The following is a 16,860-nucleotide window of genomic DNA, read 5'->3' as shown; positions in this document are numbered from 1 at the left end:
ATAACACTTGAATAAAATCTTTTCAAGAAAGACTTATTATTTACATTTGAAATCAAAGAACCCTGAAATATATACTACCCAACTTTCAACAAAGGCATTTAGGTAAATAACAATATCTTACCACATATCTGTTGCTGTGGTAATAGGATCATAGTTCAGGATTTCTGGAGCTGAAAAAGAAAATAAAATCCAAATTCAATCCTGACAAATTTAAAAACATGAAAATTATTTTACATTAAATTAAAACTGATTTAATTTTAAAGAATTAAGATCGAAAGAAATTTAACATATTAATTATCCTGTTAGACATTTAAATATACCTAATGTTCAGCAACTTATATAACCACATGATTCAACAGCACCAGTAGTGTACCTGGTAATTACACAGTCTTTTTTTAAATTAAGATTAATCTCAGAAAAAATGATTATAAAGAAGAAAAATGTTACAAACTAGGACCTTTTTTAAATTTTATTTTATTGCTGTTAGAAATTAGTTTGTGTTATTTCAATAGATTGATTTAAGTTTTTCTTTTCAAGGTAAATAGAATCATGCATTTACAATGACATTATGAACAAATTATGCTTCCTAGAAGTGTTTTAGTTTTTCAAGTAGATTAAATATCACTTTTAAACTACCAAGAACCTAATTTCCTAAGCAATTAATTTCCTACTGTCTCCTCCCCTGCCAAAATGTTTTTAAAAGTGCAAAATAAATCCTCTATACATTTTAAACATGACCATAAATTTCAAAGTTATAGAGTCCAAATTAGGATTTATACTTGAATAATAACTTTTTTGTTTCACAGTATGGTTTCATAATTTCTCCAAGAGAATTTTTTCCAAAGCCTAACAGTTTTGTTAATAAAGCCTGTGGTCACATGTATTGTCAGCTGCCATTGCGCCACCTACCACCTTTACATATATTTCTGTGAGATGTGTTATCTATAATTACAATAATTTATCTATAATTACAATAGCCTCTATTAGCATTCGAAGTTAGGAATTTGCTTTTTCATTTTGGGAAGTCAGATGCCTAGATGAGTAGCACCTTGTTTTGTTTAGTTGTATCTTTTCAGTGCCTGCACGGGGATAGCAATATAAGCAACAATAAAAAAGCATAAAAAGATTATAAGTATAAAAGTATAAAAACTTTAAATTTATACGCTGCTTCATACAACTTAAAAATCTTTCATCTGCATAATCTAATTTGTTGTTTTAGAACAATATTCCTAGACATATAATCACAGGATTTTTTTGTCACCCTTCTTTAAAATTCTTTTACAACCATAGGCAAAATACCACATTTTAAAGCAGCAGCAACAAACAACAAGAAGTCCTGCTAGCAATTCCTGCAAACTGAAGATATCAACAGCTTTAGATTTGGGACCAGGACAGAAATAGAAACTACCTCTATCCAACAGCCTGGCTTCAAATACAATAAAGGGCCATTTGATTCTGTTTTCCTCTCTTTTCATTTTTTCCTGCTTCCTAACTTCCCTTTGACTCATTTTTCTTTGTGTACAAAGCCTTTACACACAAATATTAAACTTCTGAACTTATATGTCCAATGTCCTATAGTTACGAATGTCTCAATAATCCTACATTCACTACAGTTCATTCAAGTGTGTCATATCTGAATTTCAATGCACTAAAATACTTGAACCAAATACATTCTGGAATTACATGCTCTAAAATATAGTTTTACAGAGGTATCATTTAGTTAATAAATTTCAAAATGGTGTAGAAAATAACGAAGGAATTCTTACCTAAGTATTCTGGTGTTCCCATGATTTCCCGAAGTTCACATGCATTTCCTATTTTTCGAGACATTCCAAAATCCACAATTTTTATGTCCCCAAGAGGGTATATGCTGCTCAATAATATATTCTGTGGCTAATAAAGCACAACAACAACAACAAAATGGTCAGTAATATACAAATGATTAAAGAATACTAGTCTCAGATTGGAGGTAGATTAAGGGGAACTTATTGCTTAGCTATTATATATTTCACTGAGTTGTTCACCAAACATTTACTAAACTACTATTTAGGAGAAACTACATAGTCGATGATAAAAACAGTAAAAAATACATTCAAAGAAGATTCTTGGTTTGGAGGAAAAAGATGGATACATACATTGATTAACTGATTATAAGATATATAATACTCAGTATTAAGATTAGTGAATTCTGCCCAAAAGAAGTCCAAAAAGCCTATGCAGTAGATATAATGCTTAAGCTGAATCTTAAAGGATGAATAGGAATATGCTGGCTAGAAAGGTATTCTGGGGAATAAGCACAAAAGGAGGCATGAGGGAATAAAAATGCATACATTTCCAAAAACAAAATGGTTTAGTATGACGGTTCTGAGTCTGACTGTTCCCAGGTTTGTAGCTTAGACAGTAAGAGAGTAAGATGCATGGTAGGATGTATGGCAGGAGGATTGTATAGAAAGAAAAGAGTCCAATGTTCAAAAGATAAGATACAGATTGATTCAGATTTCAAGGTCTTTGAGTGGCTGTGGAAGGATAATAACATGAGAGGTTGAAATGGTATCAGGGCATGAATGGTATTGAGGGGAGGACGCGGGTAAGGAGTCAAAAGATTGAAAGCCTCAAGAGAAAGATAAATGAGTATGATGGAAGCAAAACAATGAGGACTAGTGGGAGGGTATCTACAGAGATAGAGGTCAGAATTGAGTATTTTAGAGAAGACAGTTTAATAAGGTGAGAAGATCCAGGATGTAAGCATGGGATGGAGTAGAATGATGAAGGCTTAAAATATAGAAAAATGATGGTTTTTAAGAGCCTGGTGATTAATGTGAGCTGCTCACATATACAGTCTTCTTCTCTCTGCCAATATAAAATTAAGTCCATCTGGCAAACCCAGTGCAGTCTAGACCAGCATGATGACTGCTGTTTCCTACCAATACCAGCCTGCAATTGTACAAACTAAGAGCAGAGGAGGAACAGAAGTATAGTTTTATATAAAATCACATTACCTTACCTTTAAATCAAGGTGTACAATGTTATTCTGATGTAGATAATAAACTCCTTCAAGTATTTGTTTAATGAGTCTGATAATGTCATTTTCAGAGACCATTTCAGCCAGCTCAGGTAAACACAAGTTGAAAATTTCTCCACCTGCGGCACTGAAATAAAATTAAAATAATAGAAACTTGAAAAATTATTGCTTAAAAATGATACTTTTAAATGCTGTATATCTGTTAACTAGAAGACCACAGCCATCTAAACTTTAGTCTCTATACATACACATTTAAGGAGTGGAGGGCAGGCATGGGAGAGATCTTTAAGGAATAAAGTAAATGACAAAAATATTTCAAATTCTGGATACTAATATTTGAATATTTGATAAATAAAATTGAATTGCTTTATAATTCAATAATAATTGCCTTAACACTGCAATAAAAATAATAGCTAAACTATGCGCTCAGCTCTGCTGAGCCTCTATTTTATTCATTTGTATATCTGTATCTATATAGATATAGATATTTAGATATAGATATAAATATAATTTATTTTGATCTTCATGACAACCATATGAGATAGGTGGTTATTATTCCCATTTTATAGATGAAGAAACAAGTACCACGAAGATAAGCAATTTGTTCAAGGTCGCATAGTAAATGCAGGGGCCAGAATCTGAAGCTGTATAATATGAGTGAGATTTCAAGGTCCTCGAGTGGCTGCATTCTTAACCAATATTCTGTTTTGCAGCTTCACAAAGAATACTTGTGGCTAAAACCCAAATCTTTTATTTATTTATTTTTTTAAGAATTGAAAATCTAACGAATGTTGACAAAAGGCATAAGAAAAAAAAAAATCCCTAGATTTGGAATCAAATGATCTAAATTTAAATCCTAAATCTGTTATTTACCAGCAATATATCTTAGGGTCAGTCACTTATTTGAGCTTCCCCATCTGTAAAACAGAGATACTACTGAACTCAATGGATTTTTTTGAGGACCAAATTTAAATAAATAAAATAAAATTTGTCAGTCAGGCATCATGCAAAAAAAAAGAAAAAACAAACAAACAAAACCTAACGATTATTCATCAAATGTATAAGGTATGTCTGAGAATATCTCAAGTAAAGCATATTCTATGTGATAAAAGAGGAACTCGCTCACTCTAGAAAACACTATTTCATAAATTTCTTTGGTTCACTGCTGTATCCACAGCATCAAGAAGTGTCTGGCATGTTGAAGGTGTTTAGTAAATGTTGAATGAATGAATGATGGACTAGGCAATCATTCTTCAGAATATCCGAAACTGAAATTCAGACATCTCAGTGATTGCCAAGAGGAAGAAGCATGTCATTATATATTAGGAGACATGAGGGGAAAAAATGGGGGTTAACAAATTTGAGTCTCACACTGAAAGTCACAGGACTGACCCTTATATTGCTTATGTAATTTGTAATTGAGTCATCTGTACAGAGCATGCCAATTAGAGGCCACAGGGATTTGCTGCTTTATACTTTGTTTGTGATAGTTCAGAGAAAACTGTGGGATAGCTGGTAAGGAACAGGTATGAGAGCTCCTTTCATGTACACTTCACATTTTGACTCACCCAAACCCTCGCATCTCCCAAAAAATTCATGAGAAATTAACTTTAATATTTGTCTCAAGGTATCATGGTAAAGACAATTTGAGTATGAAAAATTTAGTTTACTATAAAATTGATAGTAATGAACTCCAAAGTAAGGCATAGAAAAACAATATTAGAAATTCATGTTCATCTAAAAATATATTAATTAATCTTTATGAATAGTTAATAGACTACCCCTAGTGGCCCCTTGGTCTGAATATCAGATGTTTACTGATATTGCGTATCACAACTACGCTCAAGGTCTCCTGAGGGAAAAGGAACTCCACAGGCCAGGTTGCCAGTGACACCCTCACGCCTTCCCTTTCTGGTTACATTACTTAGCTTTAACCAAACAATCCTCTCAAAATAGAAAGTGGTCTAAATATATTCCTGCAAATACACTGCAGATATTACTAATGTAACTGTAAGCGAATAAGAAAACGAAGATGATACATTAGATTCTCTTAAAATAAGTTCTTTGATAGGCACTTTACAAGATATATCTAATAAAAATTCAGACCAAATAATTTGAGATTATAACTATATAAAATATGGATTTATATCCACTGTTTAGATATGGAAAATACTAGAAAGATCTGAATTCTTCATATACACAGCAACATATACTGCTGAGGTGAGAAATTCATTCTTGAACACCACAAAAATTTATGTACTGACATTTTACATTACATTCATTAAAGTTAACTCAATAGCCAAAACCCTTCACTAATTATAAAATTTGAAACAAAATACAAGAAAACAACTGAGAAGTATGTAAAAGACTTCCCAGTGCCTAGAACAAAAGAGATAGGATAGTAGATTGCTTATGGGGAGTCTATTGAAATCGAGATTTCCTAGGGTTCCATTGTGGCTCTGCCATTCACAAGCTACCTGAACTGGGACAAAATGTGCCTTTGCTTTTTCATAATGATACATAATGAAAAATGATAGCTCCTACTTCATTGGATTGCCGCAAGAATTAAGTCAGATAAGTCATGTAAAGTACTGAACACAATACATCAAAGCAGATCATCTGTATAAGTATTCATCACAGTGTCTGACACACGGTAAATATTTAGTAAGTATTAGCTCTTACTGCAATGACAACAAATATTCCATATCTAGCTAATATCCAGCCTTTTTGAATTTTGGGGCTTCTTGTTGAAATCTGATTATGAAGGCAATATAAAAAGTCTTTGTTAAATTGAGATTGTCTGATGTGATAATGCCATCCCAAAAGGGTAAGGCATAGTAATTAAACCGAAGTGATAGTAATAAATTTTAGTAGGTCTTAGTTGTTCTGGTAAGAAATCAAATATATTAATCCACATATTTATCGAGTGCTTGCTATACTTCAGCTCCGAGGTACACAGGGTCCCTAAGAGTTCTGCCTTTATGGAACTCAGTTTACTGGGTAGAGTTGAATCAATTTGCAGGATATGAACAAAGTCCATCTATAAAATGTATGTGTCAAAACTTTCTGATACATTTTGTTGTTGCTATTTAGATGAACCCCCAAAAGAAGATTTTATGAAGTGGACAATGTTCCTGTGTATATTCACCCTCAAAACCTAGAATTCCATTACTGTTTCGGAAAAACGTTAGCTACTTTTCACATAATCAAACATGCAGATGTCACTCAAGTAGATAACTTTTTAAAGGCGAGTTGAAGAATCCAACAGAAATAATCACAAAGTGTGTGAAAAATAAAATCATACTGGTAGTATTCTGGGCTCTTCTGCAATTCTAATTTGTTTTGAAGGGGCTATGACATACCTTTTTGGTACATTAGTGTTCTGGGAAATGTACACAGTATTTATTCTTAAATAAACCACTTGTCAGTTTAACAATTTGCAAAATAAGCATTTTTATTTAAAAGTTAAATCTAGACAATCAACTTGCCTAATATAAAAACATTGATTTTTTTTATAAATATATAAACAAATCTCTTCATTCTTAAGATAACTGAATACTAAAATTAGGTTAATATACTCTTAATTCAAAAAGCAATGATGCAGATTAGCTACCAAAAAGAATTACAAAGAATTATAAAGAATTATGCATTTTTCTAAAACAAATACTTATCTCTTTAGTTTATTATAAAATAGGTTTTTTTTAAAAAACTATCAGAATCTAAAGCATACTAAACATACTATAAAAACTATCAGAACCTAAAGCATACTAAAACATACACTTAGCTAATCTCTTCCAATTGTTGCAGATGTCAAACACATATTTGATATATTTATAATAAATATGTTAAGACTGTCATGTATCACAGGCACTATTTTAGAGTCATATGCCAATATACTGGTTAATAAACCAGTTAGCTTAAACATGCTATATCCCACCTAACGGATTATTGAGTATTGGGTGTTTTCAACTTTTCACTGACTTGTGGGAAGAAATATATTTTATTTCTTATTGCTATAATTCCTAATATACTGTTCTGCATATCACATCTACTAAATAAATGTGTTTCTTTCACGAACACTGTGCTAGGTATACCTTCATGCAAGTTTACCTTTCTATTCTCCTTGGTTCATTTCCTTGGATGGGTTTTTCAAATAGATGGACAAAATATATAAATGATTTCAATTCTGTCTGCCCATCAGCTTGTTTTCTAAAAAAAGTCATCAAATTTCTGTGCCATTAGCAATGAAAGTATACTTGTATTACCACATTCCCCAAATACTGTATTGTCATTTGTTCATTCTGTGCTATTTAATTAGTTTTAGTTTATGTGGGACTGTACCTTTAGCCTTGTGAAAAGAAAATATTTGAATAGAAACTATGTCCCTCTAATATTTTACCAACAGGAATCTTTCCAAATTCTTGGCATACTTTTATCATCCTTGTTCTTGATATTTCAAGTCACCTTATCTCACTAATTAAAATGGGTAATATAAATTTACTTAAATTTATTGAAGTGCATACTTACTATTCTAACACCAAAATGATTTCACTTGTGTTTTCATAGACTTCATGAAGATTAATCACATGGGGACAGGATTTTGCCAATTCAAGTACAGCAATCTCATGTAGAATCTCTGCTCGACAATCTTGTCCTCTTCTTCTCTTTTTTAGAAATTTTGCAGCATATTCTTGACCAGTAGATTTTGATATACACTGTCTAACCACAGCAAATTTTCCTCTGGGGAGAAAAATGATGACGATCAGTTTTAACTTTTCTATAAAGAATAATATTAGTATAATACAAATATTGATATACTTCCAACTTAAAGTCAATCCTTTCAAAGAATAATGCCATGGAATTTATCTTTGTTTTCTTAACTGTTGCATGTATTTTTATAAAATTTATAGTACTATCACATAAAAATGAAAATGGCAAATGTAACAACAGGTTAAGACAGTATTATATTTGTTCTTCACTATTAATATAATACATTATCATTGTAGGGGGAGATCACATTTGCATGCCAACTCCATACCATACTCTTGATATAAATTGTTTAAGTATCACAACAGTCCTATATAGTAAATGCTATTCTGTTTTGCAGCCCCCAGAGAGGATATGTATCTTGGTATATTTCCAAACCCCATATCCTTAATAGGGTATCACATTAACTCTCTAATCAAAATAGCTTTCCTTCAAATACAAAAAATTAAAATGAATGCGAAAATGGGCATTTGACATTTAATCTTATTAGTGTAATCACTTTGCCTTTCAACACCTTTTAGCAAGCTTTCTATCACAATTTGTCAGTTGATTTACCAGTAAATCTTTTAGTATTGCTTAGTAGTTTATGAAGCCTGTAATAGATACCAAAGATATATATATATGTACTATGGAGAGTATCTAAAGACACTTCACCATCAACTAAGAAAATTAATGGTTATCAACAGCCATATACAAATGCACTAATTACAATCATGTTTATCATTTTAGGAATAAGTACACGCTTAGCTGTCTCCAATAGAAGTAAGCAGCATCTCAGCCAAAATTTAAAGACATTGGCAAATGTGTGTATTCTTCAACCTATAGTTGCCCAAAATCTAGTTTCCCAAAGACCTAAAGCTACTTTGAGTAATAATATTTTAAGAAACTAAAAAACGCTATTATTGACTGCCTGCTCAGAAAAATGTACACATGCCCTTAAATAGAAAGTTTTACATACAATTCAACAAGAGGGTGTTAAGATTTCAAAATTCATTCACAAAGCTTCTAAGCCTGAGTTCAGGGAATCCAAAATTAAGAACCTTTATCCTAAGGCTCAAATTACTCTCTAAATACTAACAAATCAGTTATAAATAAAGGATCTTCAGAGATTAACTTCTGTTCTACAACTCCTCTTTTTCTAATTTCCCTTCGAATATACTTCTAACATAGCATATCAGGTGGTTAGCATGGAAAACTATTTCTAATACATTTAGTATTTGGATTTGGGGTGGGGCAAAATAAATTGATTATATTTTACTGGCTAGTCTCAAAACCAGGATGACAAAGATTTCTACTCTTGATTTCCTAAATTTCCTCCAAATTGGTGCCTGTGAAATATACTGGAAATCAAGTTGCAAAACTATAGCTACCAATGCCAAAGGAAAAAAAAAAAATTTGACCAAGCTATAATTTGACTTTTCTACATTTATCAAAATATACATCAACTCAATAAATTTGCATGCAAAATCTGACTATTTGAAAGAAGTTTTCACTTATGATTTGATATCTTTAACTAGATATTTTCTTACTGTATGTAAAAGGAATACAAATGGATGCATTTTAATGAGCACACTAAAGAGTTAATAATTTCCTGAACTTTATATTCAAACCACTCATGTTTTATAGATTTTATACTGGATAAACTGAATCAGACTAAGATTAAACATGAAAGTTCATATATGAAATTGAAGTGCCAAGAATTAAACTGTAGAATATGAATTCCTAGCTTTCTGTTGTAACACTACAAAACAATCCCTCCCTTTAAGATATGTTTTTTAAATGTAACTTACTTCTCACAATTCTTACTTAGATTTAGAAGTAAAAATTTGTCTAAAACGAAAAGGAAATTTTGAGTTTTATGAAGAAATCCACCTTGTAAAAATTAGGAAACAGAAACTGAGTTAACCAAGAACACTGGGTTTATAGCACCAATTGTGATAATTTAATTCAGCTGTAATTTTATGAATATATCTACAAGCCAGAATTTTCTCAGAAACAAAGAGCAAAATTAAATAATAATGATTTTTATCTGTTTCAGGTATTCTAAAGATGCCTTACTTAAGTGCAGTTCTCATTAATCCAGGGCAAAAGTGACAAAATGACATTGGTAATTATTTGTCAATATTCGCCACTAACTAAAAGCCCCACAAAGGCAGAGACCCTGTGGGTCCTAATTACCACAGTAATTATAAAAGCTATACTTTGCTAACTAACACATAATAGGAACTGAAACATCTGTTGAATGAATGCTAGTTATGTACCCACTATACAACCATATATTGTGCTATTTTGAATTCTGTACTTAAAGCATTTAAATTTTTAAAGCTTACTTGCAATTCCAATAAAATTTTACATATATTAATTTATATACTATTAAATAAAGTAAATATTTTTACCATAATTACCAGATGACTTTGGAAAAAAGACAAGTATTTGTTATCTACCGTAAAATGTTAATTGTGGTTCAGAAGTATCAAAAATAAACTTCCATATATAATATTCCTATATCAAATTTAACAGAAACATATTTAAGAAAATTTAAAACCCTTAACAATAATAATTAATTCATACCCTAAAAAGGCAAAGCTGACTAGATTTCTCAGCAGTGAAAGGTCTAGTAGTTACCCTTCTGCATTCTAGAATAGACAATAAAATGTGAAAGGAAGGGGGAGGGTAAGCCACAAAGGAAGCTGACGTTTATTTCTGCCTCTGCCTCACCCTTCTGACCACAGAAGGCCTATGAAACCTTGCCTCAGTTGGGGGAAGGGTAGAGAAACCTTACCCAACATGTTAAAAAACAGGAACAATGCAAAGAGTTTTGAGAATAGTCAAAAATGAACTGTTAACTTTACATGTTTTTTTAGTTTGCTAAAGGACAATTAATTCTAAAACTAACATCTTAAAATTAATAAAAAGGCGATTGATTTAGAAAGGTAACTTTGTAGTTCACCACATGCTAGAATTATACATTTATATACTTTAAAATGTACAAACCTCAGGAAAAATAAGATTATGATCCTAATCTCCATTTCACAAAGGTATAGAATATTAAAATTGGTAACAATATCAAAAGAACTCAAAGCAAAGTTCTTGGCAGGTGAAAGGTCATGATTTCTAATTTCTCATGGTTTACTAATATATCAATATTTACCATGTGACTCATTAGCCTATATTAATTAAAAGGAAGGTGTTAGGTCTCGTTCATAAAGATATTAGGATGAGATATTAGCAATCTGAATTTATTGTAATTAGATTCTGTCAAGAGTTTTTGCTCTAAAACGTCAAAAAGTATATCTGATTCAAGTTTGTGATTGTTATTTATGATGGCATGTCTTTTGTAAGAACTATTATTATTGTCCTCTTTCAAGTTTAGGTTCTCCAAAATGCTCAAAGAAAAAAATATTTTATACACTAATTCCCATAATATCTCTTATTTTACAACATTAATAAATGTATGTAATTTAGTCATCAAAATAGTAACTGAGAAAAACAGAAAAGAATGCCCTTTATTGTGTCTACTGTTCAAGGCATATTCAGTTACCTGCTCAAAGTATTTTCTGATCATTTTTGCAACAGAAGGAAGCTTGGAGACAACTTTAGATTCAGAGTAAACAAAGGTCAACTGACTTCCAGCTTAATCTGCTTTTACTATAATATACTAAAGGGATGCCATATGACACATATTTAACAAGGCTGTTGAAAAAAAAAGAAAGAAAACTCCTAATGGAATCTTACACTGTCTCAATAGTTTTGTTGTATTGTAGATAATTAGATATTACAATACTGTGTCCATTCTAGGTCTCCTCATTTCAAGGCTGGCAATGAAAAATGTAAGCTGGTTCAGAAGACAGTAACTGGATCAAGGAAGGCTATTTGGAAATCAGGCCATAATATGAGCATTAAAGGAAATTAGCAATGATTAGCCATATACAAACCTCTGAAGGATTTTTTACATGGACATTATATGCAGCTACAAAAGGAGAACGCTGTTTATTGGGTAGATGTGAACAGAGTAGAAAACAGAACCTTCAGTGACTAAGAGGTCTTCAAAATGGAAGAGACACATTCTGAAGTAATGAGTTCCCCAACACTGAAGCATTATAGTTGAGGCTGGATAAAACAGCTTGTTAGGAAAATCATAGGAAAGAGTGCTACACTGCATAAGATATTATATTAGAAGACCACTGACCACCGAAGTCCTTCCAATGCAAAGATTCTATGACTATTCCATGTGAGATACAGGCAACTAAAAGAAAACTTATGCTTTCCTGTTACAAGGCGAAGAGAAATAATTATTGATTTAGGACAATTTCTTTAAAACATTCTGAAAAGTTTTAAAAACTATATCTTTTAATACACTGTTACAATACCCAAATATTTTGCATATAATATAAATATGCCAGGAATTATGAAATGAGCTTTCACATTTAGTTCTTAGTCCGACGAGGCAGATATCATCATTATTGTGAAAAAGATTGCATCCAACATCTGCCAGGTGAAAAAGCTAGGACACTTCTCCTTATGTTTCACATAAAAGACTACTAAGAACAGAATAGCTTTTTGTGGTTCTGTCAGTTTTAGTTTTCACATTGAGATTTTCAAAGATAAAAATCAATCATACTATTTTACTGTACATTTATCAATACAAACATGGACTTAGTAAACCATTTAACGTAAGCCAAAACATTTGCCTCCAAACTAAAATCAAACTGAAGACAGAAACTTATCACCATCTTGCAAACCTTTAAGTGACTTTAACTTAAAGCTCGAAAGATGCTGAATATGTAACTTAAATAACTTGGGATGTCTTTTATAAATTCCATATATATTAAAATTGTAGTGCTAAATGGTCTCATAATCTCAGGTCACCCCCTTGGCCATAAGGAATTTTACACCTTGGTTAAGCCAAAATGGATTAGTATTAGTGCAGGTTTCATTTATAGAATGTACAAAAATGTATATAGCATTCTACTAAGTACTTTATAAATATGAACTAATGTAGTCCTCAAAACAACCATATAAGATACAATTATCTTCATCCCCACTTCTCAGATGAGGAAACTATAGCACCAAGTACAGTAATTTAATTGAGGTCTTGGAGCTTGTTGGCAGTTCACAGTGATAATCTGCCTCTTCCCATGCACAGCCTCAAATAAGAACCCTGACTTCTGATAAGGGCTCTGAAGCTAGAGGTGGGATATATCATATAAACTCACTAACCCTCCACAGATTTGATTTCCAAATCAGTTAAAACTAGACCCTGTATAATAACAGCAGAAATGATGACATCTCTTTCTAATCATTGTTAAATAATAATCGAGTTTTATATAACTATGGACACACAAGTCCAAAATGTTAATTTAAACGGCATACACATCATAAAGTTTCCTTACCTTCCTAGTTCTTTCGATGTAAGTGTATAAAAATTATTAAAGTTTTCCATTTTTATTGGAGTTTGAGGAGTTGTAGTTAGCAAGCCTGAAATACTTCGGCAATCAAATCTTCTCCTCGACATGGTAGATGACTTCCAGATATGCTTCTGTAGTCACTTATTTGTACCTATTTAAAAAAAAAAAGAGAAGATAAAGGATATAACTTAAATCTAATTAAGAAAAAAATGTTACTTATCTGAGACAGAATGTGCATTACATTATACAGCTCCAAAGATAACTATAACATATAACCAAAAAGAAGATTTAAAGAGCACATTCATTCTACCCACAAGGTAAAAAATTAAAAAGCGCACACATAAATTGGTATTACCTCTACAGCACTTGAACTAAGTTACTGACTTCTTTTATGAATAATACTATAAGAAACCTGTAAGACTTACAAAATTCTCTAAAAAATAGTTCAACAAAATTTTAATACAAGAAATCATTCGATTTCATTTTTAAACTTTCATTCTTTAAAGTTCTAGCTCCATAAAACAAAATAATGGACACAGCGAGGTAACGACTATTCACTTTAAATTTCTCATGGCCAAACAAATTTGATGGTAAATTCACCTTTTTTGACTTATATTACTGACATCTGAATGACTACAAGAAATAGGACTTGTTTCACAGACTGTCTACATTCCAGTACTAAATCCAGAAACTTTCACATTCTTAGAATCTTTCTTCCTTTTGGCAGTACCCAGCACAGAGCCTGCCATGTATGAAGAGTTCTATAATTTTGTAGGATGAGTGACTGACCATATAGAAAGCTTTACTCTAGAGTCGTGATTTACATCTGAAGCTCATATTTATCTGGAACTTTGTAATATTTACATGTATTCAGTTTTAACATCAAAACTACATTTCACATTAACGAAATTTACAGAATAGCAAACTATATATTTTAAGATACTTCTGACTTTCAGTTATGCCTATCTAATAAATAAAAAATCCAGTATTATTCTTTTAGCATCATCTTATAATAATCCCCTAGGCTTTTGTTCCTTCTCCGCCACATTTTTTCTCCCTTTATTTCCAACTTAACATGTACTGTTTCTTTATCTTCCTAAATCCAAATGTCAACTATACTCAACTTAGTAAATAAGCAAAGTGATTAGAGCTCGGTGTTTGTTTCTCTATTTTCTCAAGTTTAGTCTTAAGTCTGCAAAAATTTTTTTCTCTAAATCTCTTGGGTTTGGGGGAAACAAAGCCTTAATTAATTTTGGGTTAGTGAGTTAAATAATTTAGTTAGCTAGTATGAAATTTAGTTAGCTGGTATGATGGATAAATGGGAATCATGATCCATCATATCAGTTAAGTAAATTATTTAACTTTGCTACTGTTATGGGCTAAATTTTATCTCTCTCCTCAAAATTCATATGTTGAAGTCCTACGCCCCAGTATCTCAGAAAATGACTGTATTTGGAGACAGGGCCTTTAAAGAGGTAATTAAATTAAAAATGAGGTCATTAGGGTGGGCCCTAATCCAATAGGACTGGTATCATTACAAAAAGAGGAGAGGACATTAGGACATAGAAACAGAGGAAATACCATGTGAAGACATGGGGAGAAGGCCATCTACAAGCCAAAGAGAATGGCCTTAGAAGAAACCAACCATGCTAACATTGATGCCAAACTTCTACTCTCCAGAATTGTGAGAAAATAAATTTCTGTTGTTTAAGTCACCCAATCTGCAGTAGTCTGTTATGGCAGCCTAGTAAACCAACAAAGCTACTTAAAAATAAACAAATAACTATTTCAAACATATAGGAAGGGATACAAATATCACATAACAAACTTGTTTTTTTTCAATCTTCTTACTTTGCCATATTTTGTTTAAATTAAAAATAAATAAGACATTATAGACACAGTTGAAGTCTATCCTTTCTTTTCCATCCCCAGTTTACATTCTCACTAGCACTGGGTGGGAGGGTTTATTATTTCCTTGCCAACATTAGCTCTGTTCAGACTTTTAATTTTTGCTATTCCAAGTGTGATAAAGGTGAATGGAATTTTGAATTTACTTTGCATTTCTCTAATTACTAGTGAGGAAAGCTTCAATTCTGCTTCCTCTAAAGTGTGGATGATAATAGCATCTATCTTGCAGAGCTCTAAAGATTAAAAATTAAAATATAATGAACTCATGCAGAATGACACAATGCTAGTTTTGAGACTATATCATGATTGTTCAACACATAAATATTGTTAATATTCTACCCAAAGATACTCTCCATACAGTCCCCTGCCATTATTCAGTAGCTGTACTCTGTTTCCATATTAAAACTCTCACTCAAGTTAGCTTAAATTCAACTCTTAAAATTCTGTCTTTTCTGTTTTGATGAACTATTTGTTTTTAGTTCTGATGGTACCCAGTTTCACTGGTCACATATTCTTCTCTGAAAAATCAATACAGTTATCAATTTCTAAGCTTGATCTATTTTTTTTCTAGATCGTCTCTGGGCTTTTACAATTTTTTTTTCTAAATTTAAAAGTCTATGAATATGCATGTTTATGATCACATTTATGCTATACACACACATAGAGAGAGAGAAGGAATGTATGTGTATCATGGGTAAGAATTGGGCTACATTCTCAATACTGTTCATCAATCAGGCCCTGGGAAACATGAAAACAAGAACATATCAAATTCAATCATAGAGAGAGAGTAGAAGCTCTTGATTCTAAGATGTTCACCTCATCTAGATTTTAGAATTTAAGATGTTATATTATGCTATAATATACCTGCCACAAAGTGATCTATTCATAAGAACTCTAGGAGAATTAAGATATATAAGTATTTTCTGCTCTCAAGTTTCAAAAGAGTCAATATGGGTCTTAGATGTAGTCAAAGATTTATCTTCAATGAAGATTTATAATAGTAAAAGAAATAATAACTTTGTTGAATGAAGGAACCCGAGTCCAACAATAGGGAAATGGTTAAATACACTTAAATAATAGAATATTATATACTCCAAATTGTGCTTTCAAAAGAATCTTTTTAACTCATATAATATTAAGTGAAAAAAAAATAAAAATTTTATATACAATATGATAATTTTGTGGGAAAATATTAAAGCAAATAGAAAAAAAGACTGGAAAACTATGGCAAAATGTTACCAGTCATTATCTTTGGGTGGTGGATTATGGCAGTCTTTACACTTTCCTATGTTTAAGTTATCTACACTAAGCAGGTACTACACTTTAATAAAACACACCTCTTTACACATTCAGTGTTTACTTGGCTGGAAGTTCAAAAGCCATTATTGCTCAGGTTTTTTAAGGCCTCAATGTTTTCTCTGCATTTAGATAGAGCAGATAGTTGTTCATTACCCAAATAATATGTCTGTTCTTATGCAGAGACCATATAAGCATTTAGGGTAAATACTAAGCAAGAATTAATGCCTTGTTTAATACTGCATAGAAAAAACAATTTAAGAAATTCTGACTTAATGTTATAGTTATAATTCTATATAATTAATAACAATTTGTAACCTTAAGACATATACCTTTATTATAACTCACTTGTGAAAATCCAGACTCATCCTGGGACTCCTCTAAAAAATATTCAAAATGTGATAGCCAAATATACTGTTAAATACTGTTTTATAATACCTATTTTTTACTTAGAAGGAA

The 16,860-nt window shown here is 31.5% G+C and overlaps 1 protein-coding gene across 1 annotated transcript in view; it reads right to left on the bottom strand.

Moving 5' to 3' along the window:
• The window catches only part of STK17B (serine/threonine kinase 17b), a 30,572-nt gene that overhangs the window by 6,292 nt on the left and 7,420 nt on the right, over positions 1-16,860 (bottom strand). The window contains exons 2-6 of the mRNA XM_011369244.2: positions 13,183-13,348; positions 7,550-7,762; positions 3,005-3,149; positions 1,767-1,893; positions 122-170 (exon numbers count right to left, since the gene is read on the bottom strand). Coding sequence (XP_011367546.1) covers positions 122-170; positions 1,767-1,893; positions 3,005-3,149; positions 7,550-7,762; positions 13,183-13,304 — 656 coding nt within the window. The 5' untranslated portion in view covers positions 13,305-13,348. The remainder of the gene's footprint in view (positions 1-121; positions 171-1,766; positions 1,894-3,004; positions 3,150-7,549; positions 7,763-13,182; positions 13,349-16,860) is intronic.

The sequence above is a fragment of the Pteropus vampyrus genome, unplaced genomic scaffold (assembly GCF_000151845.1).
Source record: "Pteropus vampyrus isolate Shadow unplaced genomic scaffold, Pvam_2.0 Scaffold146, whole genome shotgun sequence".
Classification (NCBI taxonomy): domain Eukaryota; kingdom Metazoa; phylum Chordata; class Mammalia; order Chiroptera; family Pteropodidae; genus Pteropus; species Pteropus vampyrus.
The sequence above is the reverse complement of the archived record's forward strand: the minus strand, read 5'-3'. Positions and strand labels throughout refer to the sequence as shown.